Raw genomic sequence first — 20,984 nt, 5'->3', positions numbered from 1 at the left:
CCTGAATAGAGAGCGCCTGTCCCAACCCAAAGGGTTGCTTACCCCATACTGATAGTTTGGAGCCAGGGCTGAGGAAGAAAGGATCTCTGTGCACTTCAAAGGCCCTTTTTTGAAGTCACCCCCACTTCAAAGGCACATTTGGGTAGAAGAACTAAGGGCCAGATGTAGGAAACTACAATTTTGCGACTTGCAAATTGCGAGTCTGACCGACTCGCAATTTGCAACTTGCAAAATTGTATGCAGAAAGGTGTCTCAGACACCTTCTGTGACTCGCTATGGGGTCGCAAAGACCCACCTCATCAATATTCATGAGGTGGGTCGCAGTTTGCGACCCCATAGCGAGTCCCTGCACTCACAGGGATGGTGGCCTGCTGTAGTCAGCAGACCTCCATGTCTGTGACTGCTTTGTAAATAAAGCAGTTTTTTTTTTCGTTTTGCAGCCCGTTTTCCTTAAAGGAAAACGAGCTGCAAAATGAAAACTAAACCGAAACCATTTGGTTTCGTTTTTTTCGGAGTAGGCAGTGGTTCATAGGACCACTGCCTGCTCTGAAAAAATATTTTTTTCGGCATTCACAAAGGGGAAGCGGTCGCATGGGGACCCCTTACCTTTTGCAAATGAGTTACCACCAGAGTGACACTGGTGGTAACTGCGAGTTGGTTTGCGACCGCATTCGCGGTCACAAAGCAACTCTGAATGGCGATGCGGTCGCAAAATAGGAAGGGAACACCGACTCGCAATTTGGGGATGAGCATCGCGTTCGGCCTTTTGCATGCCACAAACTGCGTTTTTCGCAGTTTGCGACATGCAAAAGGCTTCGTACATCTGGCCCTAGGTCTCTGACCCTCGCATATCAGAACACTAGTATCCCCGTCAAGAACTCTGCCATGAGTAAGGATGCTGTGCTACAAGGACTGCACTCTACTGGCCTACTTTCCAAGACGGACTGCGCTCTACTCTGATGACTTACTCTGCTTCCTGTGCACGTCTGCCCGGCTGAGGAGGACTGGATCCCTCTCATCTGACTCCAGAGTGTCTCCGAGGGGTTGTTCGCTTGCCCCCTGTTCTCCTACAGTCAAAGGGACTTCAAAGAATGCTTGCAACTCGCAACTAGCACCTGGACTCTGTCTGCTGTGAGTCCAGCTCTGCCATGTGGTACCAATCCAGCCCTAACCCCTTGGAAGTTAGTATCTGAGTTGCAATCCAAGACAATCCATGCATCAACAATGTTGTGCCGATCAGAACTGGTGCATTCCCCCTCGACAGCGACGCATTGCTGCTGATGCCCAAATTGTGGACACTGCATTGCAGACTAAGTGACGCATAGTCCCTGAATTCTGACGCATCTTTGACCATGCATGGCTCGGCACCCGCACATCGCTCCAACCCAACGGTTTGATGCTGACAGATCACCTCAACACCTAAAATTGCCTGATCTTTGACACGGCCTCCACGCCGTGCAACTTGGAACCGACACCTCGCCTACATCTCCTCAATCATCAGCAACACATCTTCTCCTCTGCTTCACCCGTCGAGCCCTCAACGTCGAAGCTTCTTCCATCCCAACTACATTTTCAGTAGACCCTGCACGGCTTATGTAGTCAGCCTGCCCCTCGTCACAGTGAGCCTGATCTTTGGATTCACCCCAGTATAGCACGATCTCAAGTAACCATTTAACGTTATTGTCTTCTAAGCACTGTTAATGGTTTATTCTTTATTAATTCATAACTCTGCTAATACTTATTGGATTTTGTCTGTTTTGGTCTTGATTCACTCATATAATCAGTATCCATTTTTGTAAACCTGTGTATTGAGTCTTTTTGTGGTGTTTTCATTGTGTTACTGTGTGCGTGTGTGTGTGTGCTTTGCACAAATACTTTATACATTGCTTCTTTAGATAAGCCTGCTTGCTCTGTGCCAAGCTATCAGAGGGTGAGCACTGGTTATCTCTAAGTGTGTATCTAGCTTACCCTGACTAGAAGTGGTGGTTTCTGCTTGTGCAGGGTGCATACTCTGATAACCAGAAACACCATTTCTAACAGGAGGAAAGGAAGGCAGTGGGAAACGGTGGACTCCCTCATAATTAAAAGTGAAAAGGAAAAACAGACAATCATCAGTTTTTCTGAAAAAGATTATCTGCTAATAGTTCCTGACAAAACACAAAGGCCCTTCTTTGCATCTTGAACTGAATTCATTGGTAGTGCTTTCACTATAAGCAAAATAAATAGTTAACTAATTTCACTCTGTCTTAATCCCAGTGAATAAAAGCAAATGGCCATATACGGATGTTATGACTGCTCTTCCAGAAGCATAGAATAAACAAATAAGTGATGGGAGGGATGCTTGAATTAATTTCAGCCACTGGTAATTACTTGAGGCCACATCCCAGCCTATTTTTTACCCACTATGAGACTTCAGTTTGGACCCAGCTATCTGCAAATCAGTGTTGGCCCTGCTCCAGTGGAACAGTCCAGCCCCAACCACCAAGACAAGTATGTTTCCAGAAACATAGGCTTCACTCTTGAGTACTCTACAAACATAGCTATCATATTTTGTCAGGTTCCTAGTCCTACTGATTTCAGATATCTGTCTTCAATTTTGTTGCAGTGCAGTGAACAACGGGTCCAAATCTCAGAGCATTTGTTTAGATTTTTTGTGGTTTATTTGTTATTTGTTACAGAGAGGACATTGGGAGCATCTTTCTTGGTTGGGGGTTCTTGGACTGGAGGACTAGCTAGGCTTGGGTATTAAAGTCCACTCCACCGGCAGAGTTTGCAAAGTTGTGACACTCCATTCTCCACTTGGGGCACAGAGTTTGGCAAAATCTCACCAGCCACTGTTGGAGTGGAGTTTGCCAGCGCGCTCACCAGGAGATCCGCAAAAGTTCTGTTTCACATGCCAAAAATTGCAGACAAAGGCCAATTAGTGAGAGCAGAGCAAGTGGTTACCACCAGTGCAGTCTGAGGTTAACCCTTGCAGTACTTGGGGCAACGAGAGACCCTACCTCGCTCAAACCCACAACTGCCAGAACCTCTGTGTTCGTGCTGCTGGGGTGAGGGGAAGGGGATACTGCAGACCTCGCTCATAGGTGCCATATGTGCTTGAGGTCAGCCAGGGAAGCTGTAGACTATGAAGGAGGCTGCTATGACCATGCTCTCTCTGCTGATGGGGGTTACCCTGGTGTCTTTGGCGCTCTTCCTGTTTGTATATATTTTTACTGCCTTTATAATTCAGTGTCCCTCTCTCAATTTCCTGTGTGAGGTATAACACTATTATGCCGGAGTGGCAAAATTCTGCATGGTCACCATTAATAAATGAAACTTTGTGCTCTGCATTGAAAATGGCAGCAGCGCCAGACGCCAATTTCCCCAAAAAATAATCTCGCTCTCTTACCCTGCACTCGTTCTCACACAAAACACGCAACCTTTAATAAGGTTAAACTGGCTGGCTTCTGTTCATTTGTAAAAAAAAAAAAAAAAAAACAACTTGAGCATCAGCCCTCTCAAACCATCATAAAGACGTCGGCTGGAGGAGATTGCTATATCCCCTTATGCTGTCTCTCAAACATTACCACAGGACAGCCGGAACTAGCTGATTTACAGCCTGTCAACGGGGCTTGGCTCCAAGATCCATCAGATTAGCGTCGTTTTAATTACCAAGACAAATACCAAGCGTACTTTTAATTTTCATAGTTCTTTTGTAATAATTAAACAACCAAAAGGGCGAATTATTGAGTGGTTTAATGGCTGAATCCTACGGGTGCTAGAGTGCTTAATTTTATAATTACTCCGCACACCTCCTTACTGCTGGAACAGCTTCTTGAAGAAAAGTAGTGCACACCAAAAATAACGTGTTTTATAGAGCACCCTTTGCCACATTTCTCAATTTCTAAACGCTGAAAATAGCAGCACATTTCTGAGAGTTGAAAATAGCTGATATTATTAATTTATGGTACTCGATTTACCAAAAGCGGGAGGATGGAGGGCAGAGGCTGATTTGCAGAGAATCAAGTTTATGAACAGAACATTGCATTTTCCAGGTGCTCGTCTACCTGAGCTACCCAGTAGGCAATCTCTTGTAGAAAAGCCATTCATTGCAATTTTCATGGATGGAATTCTGATTCAATTACTGCACAGATTAAAGCTTCCTGAATCAGGCTAGCAGTTCATTTGGAAACATTGTTTACGCTGTTGACTTTCTCTTACCAGCCCAAATTATTATTCTTTCAAGCAATTAGAATTCTTATGGAAATCAACAGGTGACTTCGGTTGAGTTTATTTGCGCTTTTTCTTTTCCATCAGATGTTGTGAGTGGTGGCCGAGCTATACTACGCCTGTGCGTGGAACTCCACGGAATTTGGCGCAGTTTTTTTGTAAAGTCTGCAGAATTCCGTGAAGTGAAACTCTGCGAGCTATGACCAGGCCTAGTACTAGCCTGCAGGAAAGCTACACAGGGCTCAAAATAATATCATCATATATCCCCTAAACATGCCGGTTTACTTTGGCCTGTGGCATACATTGTTGAACTTGACATCCTTGGTGTGGTTTCCCTTCCGTTTTGCCTTCCAGCCTCCAGTCTTTGCTGACTTCAATTGTTCCTGCTGGCTTTAGGGCTCTGTGTACTTTACCACTGCTAACCAGTGGTAATGTGCCTCTGCTCTTTTCTTTAAACATGCTAAAATTGGCTTACATCCGATTGGCACATTTACTTTACTTATAAGTGCCTAGTAAAGTGGTACTCTGTGCCCTGTAAACCTGTGTCAGGTTGCCATGGCAGCCTGTGTGTGCAGGTTTAAAAGGCCATTTTGATATACCAAAGTAAACCCTTTGCCAGGCCTAAACCTTTCTCTTTAATAAATATGTCACCCCCAGGGTAAGTCCTATGCAGTTCAGAGGGCAGGTGCAGTGTATTTAAAAAGTTGGGCATGTATTTTGAAGTTTTAAATGTCTTGGTAGTGAAAACCCCCTAAATTCCTTTTTCTACAGGAAAGGCCTACCTCTCCCATAGGATAAGATGTAATAATGTGATAACTTTCAGTTGTTGAGCAGATAGGAATGGCATGTTTGGTATCTGAGGAATTGTAATTAAAATCCTTTCTAATGGTAAAGTCAGATTTTAAGTTAGTTGTAATTTTGAAAATGCAATTTTCAGAAAGTTTGCATTTTCCTGCCCTAACTGTTTGGTGACCTCAGCCTGTCTCTGAGTCACATGACTGGGCGTATTTGAACTTTGTTTTTTGCTCCCAGACATCCACACAACAGAAAGATTAGATGTACCTGGATGCGTCATCAACTGGCAGGGTGGGGGGAGGTGGAGCTGGGCAGCATCCCACATGGAACTCAACAGGCTGTCCCCTGCCTTCACACAAAAGGCTTGTCACCAGTGCATGGTTCGTGCAGCCAGTTTGGAGCCAGGGCAGGGAAGGCAGGAAACTTCAAAAACTTCAAAGGGAATTCTCTAGAAACCTCTCCTACTAAGTGGGCACCAGATATAAATTTTGGACCCTCAGACACAACTTTTTAGTCCACTCTTCAAACTGAGGATGCAATAGAAGGACTGATGTGCTACTTTGCTGCCAGACGGACTGTCACTCTGCTGCCCTGCTACTCTGCTGCTCCACTGCCTGTTGCTCTGCTTGCTGAGAAGGAAGACTGGTCCTGCACCCTTCAACCCAGGCTAAAGTGACTCCAAGTGTAAGCTGAATGGACTCCTGTTTTGAGCTACAGAGGCATCACAAGCTCCAGAGGCTCCCTGCATCTGCCTATTAGACCTGCTGCTTTGATCTGCAACTGGCCCTGCCTCAGCTCTACTGACCTCTGCTGGAGTGAGATCCTGACACCCAAGAGCTGACCCTCAGGCTGTGGAACCCTTGGTGTTGCATAAGTTGAGCTCCTCTCCAAAGAAAAGGAGAAATCCTGAAATTTTGAGCTCTTCACAAACAGGTCAGTTTGTGCCAAGATCTTGCCTCCCACCAACATGAAGGTCTGGCAAACCTGACCCTTTGTGCCTCATCGACTGCCAATTACACCTGGCAGCTTGAGTCCTGCACTTTGCACTACAGCATCAACAGCTTGTGGTGACTGCCAACGCAAACCTCCTCCCCTGAACAGTATCTATGCTCTACAGTAATGACCATCTACGGCTCTCTGCCTGCTCTTTGTGCTTTATCCCAGATGCCCTCCCTTTTCCTCTTGGCCCCTTTCACCACAAACGGAACTCTTCTTGCTGGACTTTGAGTGTAACACCTTCAGCAGAACTAAACTGGTCCCTGAATGCAACCCGACTTTCTTCGCAGTTAGCCTGAACGCGTCACTTACACCCAGTTCTCGCATGACCAGATAACTGCGAACGGTGCTTTTTTGCATTATACTTACCTAAAATCTTTAAAAGTGCATATGGCTTATGTTAATATTGGAAAAGTTGATGTCAATGTGCACCATGATATGTTCGCATTTGAAAACAAAATTGCATCATTATTATCAGATTCACTGGTCATAAACTCTCCATTTACCTCTGCAAGGACGTGGTCAGGCAGGCTTTGCGACCTAGGCCTGAAGTTATTGACTCACAGGTCACAGATGGAACAGCACGAAGCAGGGAGACAAACGTGCAAACAGGAAACTTAGATCAGTCCCACAGATAAAGACTGCAACAGCACAATTGTTCCAGGAGATTAGTCCCAATAAAACACCTATGACCAGATGGGTGGGGGCATTCCCACAGCACCATAAAATCAAATGTCCTATGAAGTTAGGAACACTTAGCCAATCAGAACACAGCACACACAGCAACATGCAGTGATCACATGCTCCTCAGGCCAGACATCTGGACATATTACCCACTGGCGCCCATTTTGTCCACGCAAGGTCGAGGTCCACCTGCATATGTTATCAGGACCTTACGTATAACTCCAAGACAACTGGTTACATTCTTTACCCAGAAAGGAATGTTGTAATTGTTTTATGGTACCTAAAGAGTACAAAACAGCCATCAGGTCGATTGTACATTGAGAGACAGTCCTCTGACTCCATTTCTGTAACTGCTCTCCTGGCCGTAATGTTTAATTAAATAAACTTCATGTTTTTCCAAACACCTCTTGTCTTCTGCTTTTTAAGGTAAATCAACATTCAAGCAACACCGGTTCTACTGAATGGATTGTTGTGTTTTTTGGTGTCAAATTGTTAGACCTGGCATTCGTGGCGTGGACTTCCCTAACTTTTTGCCTCTGCTTCCCAGGTTTTTGCTATGTGCTGGACTCTGTTTTTGCAGTTTTTGTTACTCTGGGCACTTTACCACTGCTGACAAGTGCTAAAGTGCAAGTTCTCTCTATGTGAAATTTCACGTGTAATTGGCTTTTCCATAACTGGCATATTTGATGTACTAGTAAGTCCCTAGTAAAGTGCACTAGAGGTGCCTAGGGCCTGTAAATCTAATGCTACTAGTGGGCCTGCAGCACTGATTGTACCACCCACATGAGTAATCCTACAAACATAGCTCAGACCTGCCACTGCAGTGTCTGTGTGTGCAGTTTTAAACTGCCAATTCGACTTGCAAGTGTACCCACTTGCTAAGCCCAAACCTTCCATTTTTATACATGTAAGGCACCCCTAAGGTAGGCCTTTGGTAGCCCCAGGGGCAGGGTGCAGTGTATGTTAAAGTTAGGACATGTAGAGATGTGTTTTTACATGTCTTTACAATGAAATTTTGCCAAACTCTGTTTTCACTGTTGGAAGGCCTATTTCTCTCCTAGGTTAACATGGGGGCTGCCTCTAAATATTCTTAAAGTGCAGTTTCCTTTTGAGAGCAGATAGAAATGTTGAGTTTGGGGTCTCTGAACTCACAATTTAAAAATACATCTTTTAGGGCCAGATGTATCAAAGGGTTTTACCCATTCTGTGTCAATGGGAAAATGCTTTGGTACATATGGTCCTTAGTGAAGTTCGTTTTTAGGTTGTTAGTTTGAAAATGCCACTTTTATAAAGAAGCATTTTCTTGCTTAAACCATTCTGTGACTCTGCCTGTTTGTGAATTCCCTGTCTGGGTCAGACTGAAAGTTGGGCTGTTTGTGAATCTCCTCTAGACAGTGACACACAGGGATCTGGGGTGTAGCCAGCATATCCTGATGAGCTATCTGGGCTAGAGTGGAGGGAGGAGTGATCACTCACACATGAATGGGCTGTGCCTGTCCTCATACAATGCAGTCTCCAACCCCTTGGAGTGTGTCTGCACATGGCATGGGCAAGACAGGATCCTGTAAACAACTAAGACTTTTCTTTGATGTTGGTCAACTTCAAAGGCAGAAAGGGGTATAAGTATTGGACACAAAACACCAGACTTTAGATTACTTCAAGATTCTGTTCTGGAACCAAGAGGAGCCTCTGCTAAGGAGAAGAGCTGAGGAGAAGTGCTGCTCCTGTGGATGGCCGCGACGCACGTAGGGCGTCTTTAAGGCGGACAGCATCCTAGCGTCGCTCCCCCGCCTGGTAGAGACGAGCCCGAGGGGCCTCCGTACTGGGAGGGTGGGCCACCTCGAGTTTATGGCCCCCAAAGGTGTGATGGAGGCGGAGTGAGGCCACAAGGCCTCTTAAGGGGCAACTGGACTGGGCTGGGGCCTCTTTGGCTGAACGACGCGCAAGCCCTCCCACCCACCCCGACAACAAAGGGATATAGAAGGGGTTAAGGGCAGAAAGGGAGCGTAGGCTTAACATTACTTTCTTTACAGGAAACGTAAAAGTCGTCGCAAAGCGGAGTTACAGGGCGATCCTAAAGCTTTAAGGGTGACTAAAAGGCCTCCAGATGGTGATTCCTGGAGCAAAGGCTATTCCTCGTGCCACTGGGAGCCTTTACGGCGGGGCCCGGGATGATGTGACGGCGCTCCTCAACCCCGCAAAGGGGGGCAGTTGGAATCCTGAGCAACTGTGGAGACTGGCCGGGGTCTCGCTCTGACTTGTCAGGAGCATGACTAAAATATCAAAGTGGTAAACCACGAGAAAGGAACGAGCTGTAAGATGCGGAGTACGCAGGTGCAGAGAGCACCACAAGGGACAGCTCTAGCTTTCTCAGGATGGGTGTCGACCATATTCATAAACTCATCTCCGACACCTGGATCGCCCGTAAGATAAACCTACCTGTGTAATCAATAAACTTGCGACATATTATACCCACAAACATTGTCCTGGCATTTTATTATGTTGCATGTATAAGATTGTGATCAAACACCAGGAGTATGCAACCAAAGGGCTGGGGGTAGCAGCGCTATGCCTGTGACTGCACTCTTTTGGGCTATTCTGCAGTTGCTGCTTCTGCCTGAGGAAGGGGACAAAGATTGGACGTTGTGGTATATTCCTGCTTGAGAAGAATCTCCAAGGTCTTGGACTGAGCTTGCCCCCTGTTCTGAAGTCTCAGGGCCATCAAAGACTTCCTCTGCCAGCACATGGACCCTTCTGAGATGCCTGCTGGGCAAGTGGTGCCTAATCCAGTCCCTGGGCCCATGAAAAGAGAAGCTGGTGGAAAATCAAGAAGATCCAAGAAAAACAACTTCGGATGATTCTGGACTGACGCTGCTTCCGAATCCCGTGACGCTGCCTGCAACTGAAGCCATAGTCCTCACTGAATTGCGACGACCCCACAGGCCTGACGCTGCTGCAACCTTGCTGAAGTCCACGACTCAGTGGAAGTCCCCGCACCATGCCGTGATACCAGATATCGACTCCGCCGGAAGTGCGTGGGTGGAGCGTTTCACACTGAAGCCAACACACAGCTACACAGCAAGGACCTGACACCTCTTTGTGATGCCTCCGCTCTGCAGCACCGGAACCGATGCTGCCTTGGATCTAGCAATACTGCAATCCCCGACTCTGTGCACCGGCTTGTTTCCTCCCTTTCACTAGGTACTGTACCTGGGGGTCCGTGTGACTCTGTGACCAGTGCCATTGGCATCAGTTTGTTGGGAATGACTCTGTCGCGACGCTGTGATATCACCTGATTGAAGCACTTGTGTTTCTAAGTGCTATGTTGAAGTTCAATTTTTTAAAATTCATAAATTTGCTTGTGTACGTTGGATTTTTTTTGTTTTGCTCTTGTTTTGTTCAGATAAATATTGGCTATTTTTCTAACCTGGTGTTAAATCATTTTGTAGTGTTTTTACTGTATTACTGTGTGTGTTGGTACAAATACTTTACACATTGTCTCTGGGTGAAGCCTTTCTGCTCATGACAAGCTACCAAGGGGCTGAGCGGGGATTAACCAAGTGTGTTTCTCATTTGCCCTGACTAGAGTGAGGGTCCTTGCTTGGACAGGGGTAACCTGACTGCCAAACAAAGACCCCATTTCTAACAAAATTAATGTATTAAATAAATTGTACTCTATTTTTTCTAAATTGGTGTGGGATTTTTCTTGTGTTGTGTTGTGTTTTCACTTTATTGCTGTTTGAAATACTGCAAAAATACTTTACACGTTGCCTCTATGTTAAGCCTGACTGCTTTTGTCCCAAGCTACCAGATGGTTAAGCATAGATTAATTTGGGGTCTACTTCTGTTGTGTTTCACCCTGACAGAGATTGTGGTTGCGCTTGAGTAGGGTTTCACTCCCCTCAACTAGTAACCCAATTTTCAGCACTTTAGTACACACAAGGGACTCGGATAACTTAAAAGATTTCTTGATCCTAAGAGCAATAGGCCATAGTGCACTTCTAAGAGCCAAATGATTTTAAATGTTCCTCCGCTCAAGAGGCAAGCTGTTCCAGAACTGAGGAAGTAGGTATCTAAAGTAATTCCTATTGGAGATTTCCGCCTTTTTCAACGGGGCAACAGAGCAAAACATTTTCAGAGTGGGTTGGGACGTATTTCTGTGAGAGGTTGGAGAGCACAGACATCTCACAACAGCACAATTCTTTGAATCAAAAAAGGCACTTTAAATGTACCCTTTCCTCAATAGCCAGCTATTGTAATCCCTTCTGTGTTACAGAGACATAGCAAATTTGCAAAACTTTCACTCTACCCTGACAGATATTTAGGTGCATCCATCACAAGGCTGTTTTTTTGGTTCACTGATATTTTTACCATAACGATCCTCCTTCCGTGATTGCCATGTTCTGCTACGATATCGCTGTTGGCTCTCAACGATCAGAAAATTATTAGCTCCTTCTTTCTGCGAGATCTGAAAAGATAGCTCCCCATTCTCAGTGGTGGCTGCCAGATGTTACAATTCACTACCTGGTGTCATCTAAGCAATAAAAGATTACCGGAAATTCAGGGAATGAAATAAGACGGCTTGGTTTTGCAGTATAATGGCGCTCATCAGTGCAATGTTCCCTGTATCATGGCCAAGTAAATCTCACATTGATTTGCAAGCCTTCACAGAAGGTGTCCGAATTGTCCAAGGCTTATGAAGACTCACTTAATTAGACAAACTATAGGTAGATGCCTTCGCAGTGAAAATACTTTTCTTTATTTGTTGAATGTTGCAATGATCCTTGAGATCTCATCACGATCAGACTTTCTTAAAACCTGGCTTTTTTTTTTTTTTTAGCAATAACTCCTGTATAAATCATCTTAAGTAGTACTAATTCTAGCGCCAGGATGCCTTTACGTGGCTGTGCACTGTATACATTCATATTTATTCATTCACATAGAATGCACAACTACAATATTTAAGGACGATTAATGTTTCCTCAACCATAAGAGCCAAAACACAAACGATCAAATACAACAAAAAAGCATAGAGCTGAATATTTGTAAATTTTATATACTTTAGAAAACCAATCACTTTCCATGTTGTACAAATGTAGTAGTTTTTACTCATATCAACAATGTTTACGTCAGGTGATAACGCGATTTAGTGCAGTTTTATCAAACGTGCAATGTTGCAGTGCAGAAGTTAAAGTTTTGTTTTAAAATCAAATTGCAGTGCTCTGCAAATACTCCAGTACGTTGGACAATATTGAATGGTACAATCGATGCTTGAAGGGTGCAAGTGGCAGATGTCATAAACCGCCACTGACTGGTAACTCCCTCCTTATTCTCTGTTTTGCAGCTACAGGTAGAGAAACACAAAGGAGAAATCCTGGGAGTCGTGATCGTGGAATCTGGATGGGGCTCTATCCTGCCCACTGTGATCTTGGCAAACATGATGAACGGAGGGCCTGCAGCTCGCTCGGGGAAGCTGAGCATTGGAGACCAGATCATGTCCATCAATGGCACCAGTTTAGTTGGCCTTCCGCTCGCAACATGTCAAGGCATAATTAAGGTACTGATCAGCAGGTCAAACCAAAACACTATGGAAAAGTGCAGATTTGTCATTGCCCTGTGCCCTTTAAAATTTTAAAGTGTGATAACCACTTCATATTTACATATCACTCCAAGAATGTTTGCAGAACAATTACTACAAGTATTTAAATATTTATATTATTTATTTTTAGTTATAGTTCTTTTAAACTAATTGTTTATTGATACCACTTCAAAGTAAAATGAAAAACAAGAAAAATCTGAATCCGGGACCTAAAACAAAGCTAGTTACATATTAAGATTTGTCATTAAACCAGGAGTTGAGTAGAAATAAATGCATGTGATTACCACGTTTCCTGATTACTAATGGTATTTAGTGATTATTCTGGTGGTACCTACTTACCACCAATTTTTATGAAGTCCACTGTTTATTATCTGTACTCTTAAAAAGGCCTCATTCTGAGTACCCCGGAAATCCTGATGGGACTGGTAACATAGTTACCAGTCTGATTTGTAAGGTCCGTTGGGATACCGTGGATCTGACCTTAAACTGTAGGGGAGAATGAGGAACTACCGGTGACTTCAAACACGGGATTATAGATTCCCCTCTAATTCCTCATTCCTCTTCCTCAAAATACAATCTGTAATCCCAGTTAACTGCGCAGCCTTAGGTACCACATGGGATCATGAACTCCAGGAGTGCTGATTTAACATGCTCCATACTAAAGGCCCTATGTGATAAAGGTACAAGTACTAACTTATCAAGAGAGGTTCTAATCATTTTGATTTGATGCACATTCATTAGCTGATTTCATTCTGTCTAGGGCACTGAAGTTATGTTTTGTTAAAAAATAAAAAAAAGTAAGTTGTAGAAGTAAAAGGTATTTAGACAGCGAGTTTCAGAAAGTTTCTTTTGCCTCTAGCGTGTTCTGACAATCCTACCCAATGCACAACCCATGAATGATTCATGGATACACCTTGCTTGATGTACTGGTTAAGACGTTAAATCCATCTGTGTATTGAGAGAGCATACGTTGGACCGCCTGACTGTCCTTTCTACTGTTCTTTGTTACAGCTTCCGAGGGCAGCATTTTGGGCATTAGTCTGCATGCCATAACATTTAAAGCAACATTAGTGACATTCTGGAAGCATGCCCATCTTACCGAAATCTGCAGTGCAGGCACCTGAGTGTGTCCCTTAGCCCCATTAAAGATATCTTGATGGAGTCAGCCAGAGGCTGTTGTGTTCTACTCCATGTTAATGAATAGCATTTTTTCTACCTTCTGTAGAATATCAAGGTAATGAATCTAAACACAAAGATAGCCCCTCACTTATGTTTGTGGGTACAGGAAAGCTTAAATGGCGCACACCTCATCATATTGTGTTAATACATCAGAAAAATATCACACGGTGAGACTTTGTTTTTTCCTAATTACATTTTCATTTACAATCCGAATTACTCAAAAAGAGAAATTATGTAACACTTAAAATGCTTTGTCACTTACCGAACATATTTTAAGGGTCAATGTCTATCTGAAATAATATATCTGGCCTGCCTGACGCAGAGTAATTACTTGGGAAGGCTGGCCTTTATCTTGACCGTGGGCCACATTAATACAGGCACCCGCTGCTCCCCTCATTCCAGTCTAGTTCTGAGAATTTTGAATGCACCAAAGCTTAAAAAACAAATCGATCATAACCTAGCATTCCTTGTGAGGCCTGCAAGCTGGTGACTTTAAATTAAACTTTCTGAGAAGTCTACCTCAGATGTTACCAGCCAGGAGCTTTCGTTCCAAAAAATCTGTTTAAGCACTACCAGTTATCCTTACCCATTTGCCAATTGTGGTCTGACCATATTAGAGGTGATGTTGGTTATATTGGGGTATAATTTCCTGTGACCTCAGTGGAGACCTCACTGGTTGTTGGCAGGAACGGGTGTTCCAAAGGTAGAAACCCCATAGTTTTAAGCACACATTCCCAGAATACACGAGTAGATATTCACAAACTCCTATCCATCCCTTTTCATTGTGGAAAATCGTCACAACTTTACACTTGACAAGGACGGGAGAAAATCTATTTTCAGGGTCTCATGGGGAAGTGAACAACACGTTGGCGGAGATGTAGGAAAACGTTTTTTTCACATTAAATATTTTCTTCATTAAAACAACAACAACAACAAAAATGCGTTTTTGCTTGTCTACCAAATTTTTGCTTGAAGGAAATGCATGTACACGTATAGAGCATCAGAAATCGAATCAGTAATATTTCCAGTCAGAAAAGACATTACAGGGAGCATCAATTAATAATATTAATCTTTACTTTATAACATACACCACTAAGTGCCGAGTGCTAATAATTTCACTGAAATTATGGGTGCAAGCACAAAGTGCTCTGACAAGAGGCACTTCACATGTCATATAAGACTCTTCTGTGGAGATCTATCCCAGGCGAAATTGCAAGTTTTCACCAAAGTAAGGCTGGAGGCCTGTGGGTGTGGATTTATAACCTCCACCGTTAACAGGACCGAAATGTAAGAATCGTGTTTTTTTGATTTGCTCAGTGTAAGAAATTCATTCAGTCCAGACTGTCACACTGTGACTTTTGCAACGCTGGTGCCAACTGAAAGAGACTTTATTTACACGCAAAATCCTAAAAGGATAGTTTGATTGGACTCCAGTAAACAGGTCTGATTTTCAGTGCCTTTTACCTACTACCATATGGAATCCGATTGTAGTTAAATTTTGCTAATACCATCATAGATTGTTGATTTGTATAATTTTAGATTGTACTATTGTATTTATATTTGATGGATTGATGGTGGCATTGGTAAAAGCGCGGAGGGAACAATGAGACGGTAGAAGCATTTAAGCCCACATTTGTTAATTAGCTCTTGTTCTGTATTTGTACTAATTGACTGGACACTCAGGGCACTTTTACTAGGACCAAATCCCATATTGACATGTCTCAGTATGTTTTGTAGTCTTCAGTTAATGCTTTACATTTTCTGAAAACAATCTCACTATAAAATACACAAAAGATCGTGAGTAGAGAGACCTAATTTGCACAAGTACATAACTATCAGCAGTCCTTATTCATTAGCCTGCAAGCCAAAGCTAATGTGAATGCATTTTTCATCCTTTGCAGGAATCAAATGAACATCGAGGTCGCACACCTTTTGACCCAGTAAGATGTGTGGTGAACCATGAACCATTACTTCAACACCACCCAATAAGTTAGACACCATGGCCAATGTGGCCATGGAAGGAAAACTCCAATCAGGAATATAGTTAAAAGCTTTATTACAAACATATGCTCAAAGTCATGTAAACTATGCACAAAACCAAGTTATAAAGATACATAATCACCAAGGATTGCCTGAGGTGATTAAATAAGTTCAGGGGTACTAACGGCAATAACACTAAGAATTCAAGAAGAAGAAAAAAGTTAACATAAATATCTGAGACACGGAAATAATGCAGTGCTCAGATTGCACCATCATTTAGTCAATTCCAATTCACTCAAGTCAATAATCATTCACAGGGCACGTCTTCCCGATGGCTAACCAAATTCTGGACATACATGTGTGGTGAGTAGGACATACGGGCAAAATAAAAAGGGACTAAGCAAGCATCACAGCAGCAAGACAATTGCAAACATGAGGAGACATTAGGGGAACTCAGAAAACCTCTCAGTTTCTGTGAAAAGTTCAATCAGCAATGTCATATTAATCCACATGAAATGTTCCAGTGTTCCAATTGGCTTCCATGGTCAGTTCATATTACAAAAAGGGGCATCATTCAACCAAAATATTAAAAACTTTAGGTTGCAACAGTCCGACAATTTTGCAGGTCTGTCATGAGAACAGCTCCTCTTTCCACGTGACTCCACTGCGGGGGAGAATCCACGCACCAGTTTGTGCATGTGAGAAAATTCAACCAAAATATAAAAAAATGTTAGGTTGCAACAGTCTGACAATTTCCCAGGTCTGTCATGAGAACATCTCCTCTTTCCATGTGACTCCACTGCGGGGGGAAACTCCACGCACCAGTGTGTGCACCTGAGAAAAAAAACGACACAGCATGTGTCCCACGGTTGACAATTTGATGCAGCACCTGTTCTCAACACAGACCCTTTGCACAGCTTGCCAGAGTTTTCCATGCATCGACCCTGGCCTTCAAATATTCAACATTGCAACAAGAATCTGAGGGTGCGTATCCAGAAATCGACACATCGTTCTCCTGCGGGGGAAGAATCGACGCACTGCCTCACTTGCGAGTAAGTAATCAATGCATCGCTTCCTTTTCTGACACACCACCTCTCCTGCTACTTTATTTTTGACGCATACCAGGTACTTTGTGCTTAAACAACACATCCATTTATTACTATGGATTAAGACTCAACTTTAAAAATGTATATCTTTTTTGTGCATGTTGAATTTTTGTCTTTTTTTTCTTGTTTTATTCAGATATATTGGCTATTTTTCTAAACTGCTCTGGGTCCCATTTGTAGTGTTTTCACTGTGTTACTGTGTGTGTGTGGGTGCAAATACTTTACACATTGCTTCTGAGATAAGCCTGACTGCTCGTGCCAAACTACGAAGGGGAGAGCAGGGGTTATCATAGGTGTGTGTATCAACAGAGTGCAAACCACTGTCAACAAGAGAATCTATTTCTAACACTAACACAAAAAAATAAAAAATGCATTGGAAAATATTTGTTAATAAAACGTACGTAATATGCAAACGTATAAATTCATCATCAATAACATATTATCAATGTCAGTACACATTTCATTATAAATTGTAAAAGCTTTGTTATTGCATTACATTAAATGCAACAGAGAAGTGCATTTTCTCACTTGCACATATTTTCAAGGTCATTAATGTCTCACTAAGCATTAAAAATGCAAATTTGTTTCGACATTAGCTATTACCTTAAAGTCTAAATTACACTTTAACATCAACTTTAACTTTCTAGCATGTGAGTTAATTAGAAAGGCACAAATGTCAAACTGTGAAATACAAGCAAAGTGCACATTTAAATGCGAGCCAGTGCAACTTTCTACTTTTGTTTTTCTCTAATGTGTCCTCATAAACTCAGCACTAAGAAAAGAGCTAAAATGTAAGCTCTATTACTAAAATAGTTTGATATTTCTTTATTTGCACACATTATAGTACTTTCCAACCAAAGTTATGAAATCATATTCTCAAGGAAAATGGTAGGATAAGTGTTTAATACATTCCCATGAGGCAAACACAAAACCTAAACCTCACTAGTGAAAAACTGAGATAGTACGAGGTATATCTATGGTGCCCTTCAACACTTCTATTTGTTCCTTGGTTGACCTCAAAGTGCAAACTTAAATAAAATGCTGGAGAAGTAGGAACAACAAGAACTATGTTGCTAATGTTTACCACAGGACTTTAAGGAAATCTGAGAAACTTGAGGAAATATATTCCCTCAAATGGTGCAAGTCAAAGCAAGTGGCAAACTCAGTTTCCTTGCCCTTGAGTTGGTATGTTGCATGATTTCATTGAAACAATCTTGGAGTGATAAAATAATTCTACACACTAGAAGCCGCAGCCAAACTCAAGAATTGTATACATGGTGACTAGATCCTCATGGTGGGGGTGTCCCCTTAACCACTCCACCATCATGGACTTAATGGTTACGTCTGGTGGCGCGGCGCTGAGGCACAACAGACATAACCATTACATCTTGGTAGAGGCCCCCCGGGGAAGCGCTAGCGCTCCTCCGGAGGGCCTAGGGCAGGGCTAGAAGGAGAATCGCTTCCTCTTCCACACCTGCCCCCCCAACCCCTAGTGACATCTGATGACATCAGCGTGCGATCTTGCACTGACCTCATCAGAGGTCGCCTCTCATCGTACTGGAAGCATGGCTTCCAGCTCAACCGAGGAGAAACAGATTAATTTCTCCTCAGCAGGGGAGGTCAGAGAGGCATGAAAAGGGAAGGAAAGGCATTTCCTTCCCTTTTCATGTCTCTCGCTGCAGGAATGCCAGTAGACACCAGGGATTAGTTTATTATTGTGAAATTGTCATGAGGGGAGTAGCCCCTTGGGCAAGGGTCACTCCCCAAGGGGGTCATTTTATCTAAGGCCATTTCTGCCCCCCCGGGGGCAGATTGACGTACATTAATTAGGCTGATCTGCCCCAGAGGGGGCGCAGAAGCCATTAGACACCACCAATATTTTTTTTATTTATGTTTGGGGGCAGATCAGCCTATATTAATTAGGCTGATCTGCCCGCGGAGGGCAGAAGCCAATAGACACCAGGGATTTTTAAATTAAATTGGCAAAAGGGGAGCGACCTCTTTGGCAAGGGTTGCTCCCTTGGGAAGAAAAATTATTTAAGGGCATTTCTGCCCCCCCCCCCCCTTGGGGGCCAATTAGCCTATTTTAATTAGACCGATTTTTTATTTTTTTTATTTTTTTTATTTTTTTACAGATGGGGAGCAGAAACCACTAGACAAATTTGAGGTTTGCTGAGGTTTCTGGGTAAGAAAACACTGGGGGATCCATGCAAGTCACACTTACCTGGTCTCCCTCAGGTGTCTAGTTTTCAGAAATGTTTTGGTTAGGTAGGTTTCCCTATATGACTGCTGAGCCCAGGTCCAAAAACGCAGGTGTCCCCCCCGCAAAAACAAGTGGTTTTGTATTTGATAATTTTGATGTATACACATAGGGGGTCATTCTGACCCCGGCGGTCATGGACCGCCGGGGCCAGGGTTGGCGGGAGCACCGCCAACAGGCTGGCGGTGCCCCGCAGGGCATTCTGACCGCCGCGGTTTGGCCGCGGTCAGATGCGGAAAACCGGCGGTCTCCCGCCGGTTTTCCGCTGCCCATTAGAATCCTCAATGGCGGCGCAGCTCGCTGCGCCGCCATGGGGATTCTGACAGCCCATACCGCCATCCTGTTCCTGGCGGTTCTCCCGCCAGGAACAGGATGGCGGTATGGGTTGTCGTGGGGCCCCTGGGGGCCCCTGCAGTGCCCATGCCAATGGCATGGGCACTGCAGGGGCCCCCGTAAGAGGGCCCCACTTTGTATTTCAGTGTCTGCTTTGCAGACACTGAAATACGCGACGGGTGCCACTGCACCCGTCGCACCTTCCCACTCCGCCGGCTCAATTCTGAGCCGGCGTCCTCGTGGGAAGGGTCTTCTGCACTGGGCTGGCGGGCGGCCTTTTGGCGGTCGCCCGCCAGCCCAGTGCAAAAGCCAAAATACCCTCAGCGGTCTTTCGACCGCGGAGCGGTATTTTGGAGGGGGGAATTCTGGCGGGCGGCCTCCGCCGCCCGCCAGGGTGAGAATCACCCCCATAGTATCTTGGGGAATTTACTGTCACGGGCACTAGGCCTCCTCACACAAGTGAGGTATCTTTTTTTATCAGGAGTCAGGGAACGCTGGGTTGAAGCACCGAAATATGAGGAAAAAGTGTTTTTTGGCCAAATTTTGAGGTTTGCAAAGGATTCTGGGTAACAGAACCTGGTGAGAGCCTAACAAGTCACCCCATTGTGGATTCCCTTAGGTGTACAGTTTTCAAAAATGCACAGGTTTGGTAGGTTTCCCTAGTTTCCGGCTGAGCTAGAGGCCAAAATCCATAGCTAGCACTTACAAAAAACACATGTCAGATTTCAATGTAAAATTGTGATGTGGCCATTTTGCGTTTCCTGTTGCGAGCATTAGGCCTACCCACACACGTGAGGCACCATTTTTATCGGGAGACTTGGGGGAACACAGAATAGCAGAACAAGTGTTATTGCCCCTTGTCTTTCTCTACATTTTTTCCTTCCAAATGTAAGACAGTGTGTAAAAAAGACGTCTATTTGAGAAATGCCCTGTAATTCACATGCTAATATGGGCACCCCGGAATTCAGAGATGTGCAAATAACCACTGTTACTCAACATCTTATCTTGTGCCCATTTTGGAAATACAAAGATTTTCTTGATACCTATTTTTCACTCTTTATATTTCACCAAATGAATTGCTGTATACCCGGTATACAATGAAAACCCATTGCAAGGTGTAGCTCCTTTATTGGCTCTGGGTACCTAGGGTCCTTGATGAACCTACATGCCCTATATATCCCCGCAACCAGAAGAGTACAGCAGACGTAATGGTATATTACTTTTGAAAATCTGACATCGCAAGAAAAAGTAACAGAGTAAAACGTGGAGAAAAATGGCTTTTTCATTCACCTCAATTTCAATATTTATTTATTTCTGTTGGAAAACCTTATAGGATCTACACAAATGACCCATTGATGAATTCTGAATTTTGTCTCAGAAATGTTTAGCTTTCCAGGATCCAGCTTTGGTTTCACACCCATTTCTGTCACTAACTGGAAGGCAGCTAAAAGCACAAAAATAGGAAAAATGGGGTATGTCCCAGTAAAATGCCAAAAATGTGTTGAAAATGTGATTTTCTGATTCAAGTCTGCCTGTTCCTGAAAGCTGGGTGATGGTGATTTTAGCACCATAAACCCTTTGTTGATGACATTTTCAGGGAAAAACCTCAAGCCTTCTAAAGAACAAACTTTTTGCTGAATTTTGGCTAATTTATTGGTCTCCTCCAGGGGAACCCACAAACTCTGGGTACCGCTAGAATCCCTAGGATGTTGGAAAAAAGGGAACACTAATTTGGCCTTGGTAGCATATGTGGACACAAAGTTATGAGGGCCTATGCATGAACTGCCCCAAATAGCCAAAACAAGGCTTGGCACCTGAGGGGGAAAAGTCCTGGTAGCGT

The 20,984-nt window shown here is 43.7% G+C and overlaps 1 protein-coding gene across 7 annotated transcripts in view; it reads left to right on the top strand.

Annotated features, from left to right (window-relative positions):
- Nucleotides 1-20,984, top strand: part of APBA2 (amyloid beta precursor protein binding family A member 2) — a 1,150,852-nt gene that overhangs the window by 912,067 nt on the left and 217,801 nt on the right. For all 7 annotated transcript variants that reach the window (XM_069222387.1, XM_069222383.1, XM_069222388.1 and 4 more), the window contains one exon: nt 12,032-12,244. In XM_069222387.1, coding sequence (XP_069078488.1) covers nt 12,032-12,244 — 213 coding nt within the window. The remainder of the gene's footprint in view (nt 1-12,031; nt 12,245-20,984) is intronic.

The sequence above is a fragment of the Pleurodeles waltl genome, chromosome 3_1 (genome assembly GCF_031143425.1).
Source record: "Pleurodeles waltl isolate 20211129_DDA chromosome 3_1, aPleWal1.hap1.20221129, whole genome shotgun sequence".
Lineage (NCBI taxonomy): Eukaryota > Metazoa > Chordata > Amphibia > Caudata > Salamandridae > Pleurodeles > Pleurodeles waltl.
Note: the sequence above shows the minus strand (reverse complement) of the source record. Positions and strands in the feature narration are given on the sequence as shown.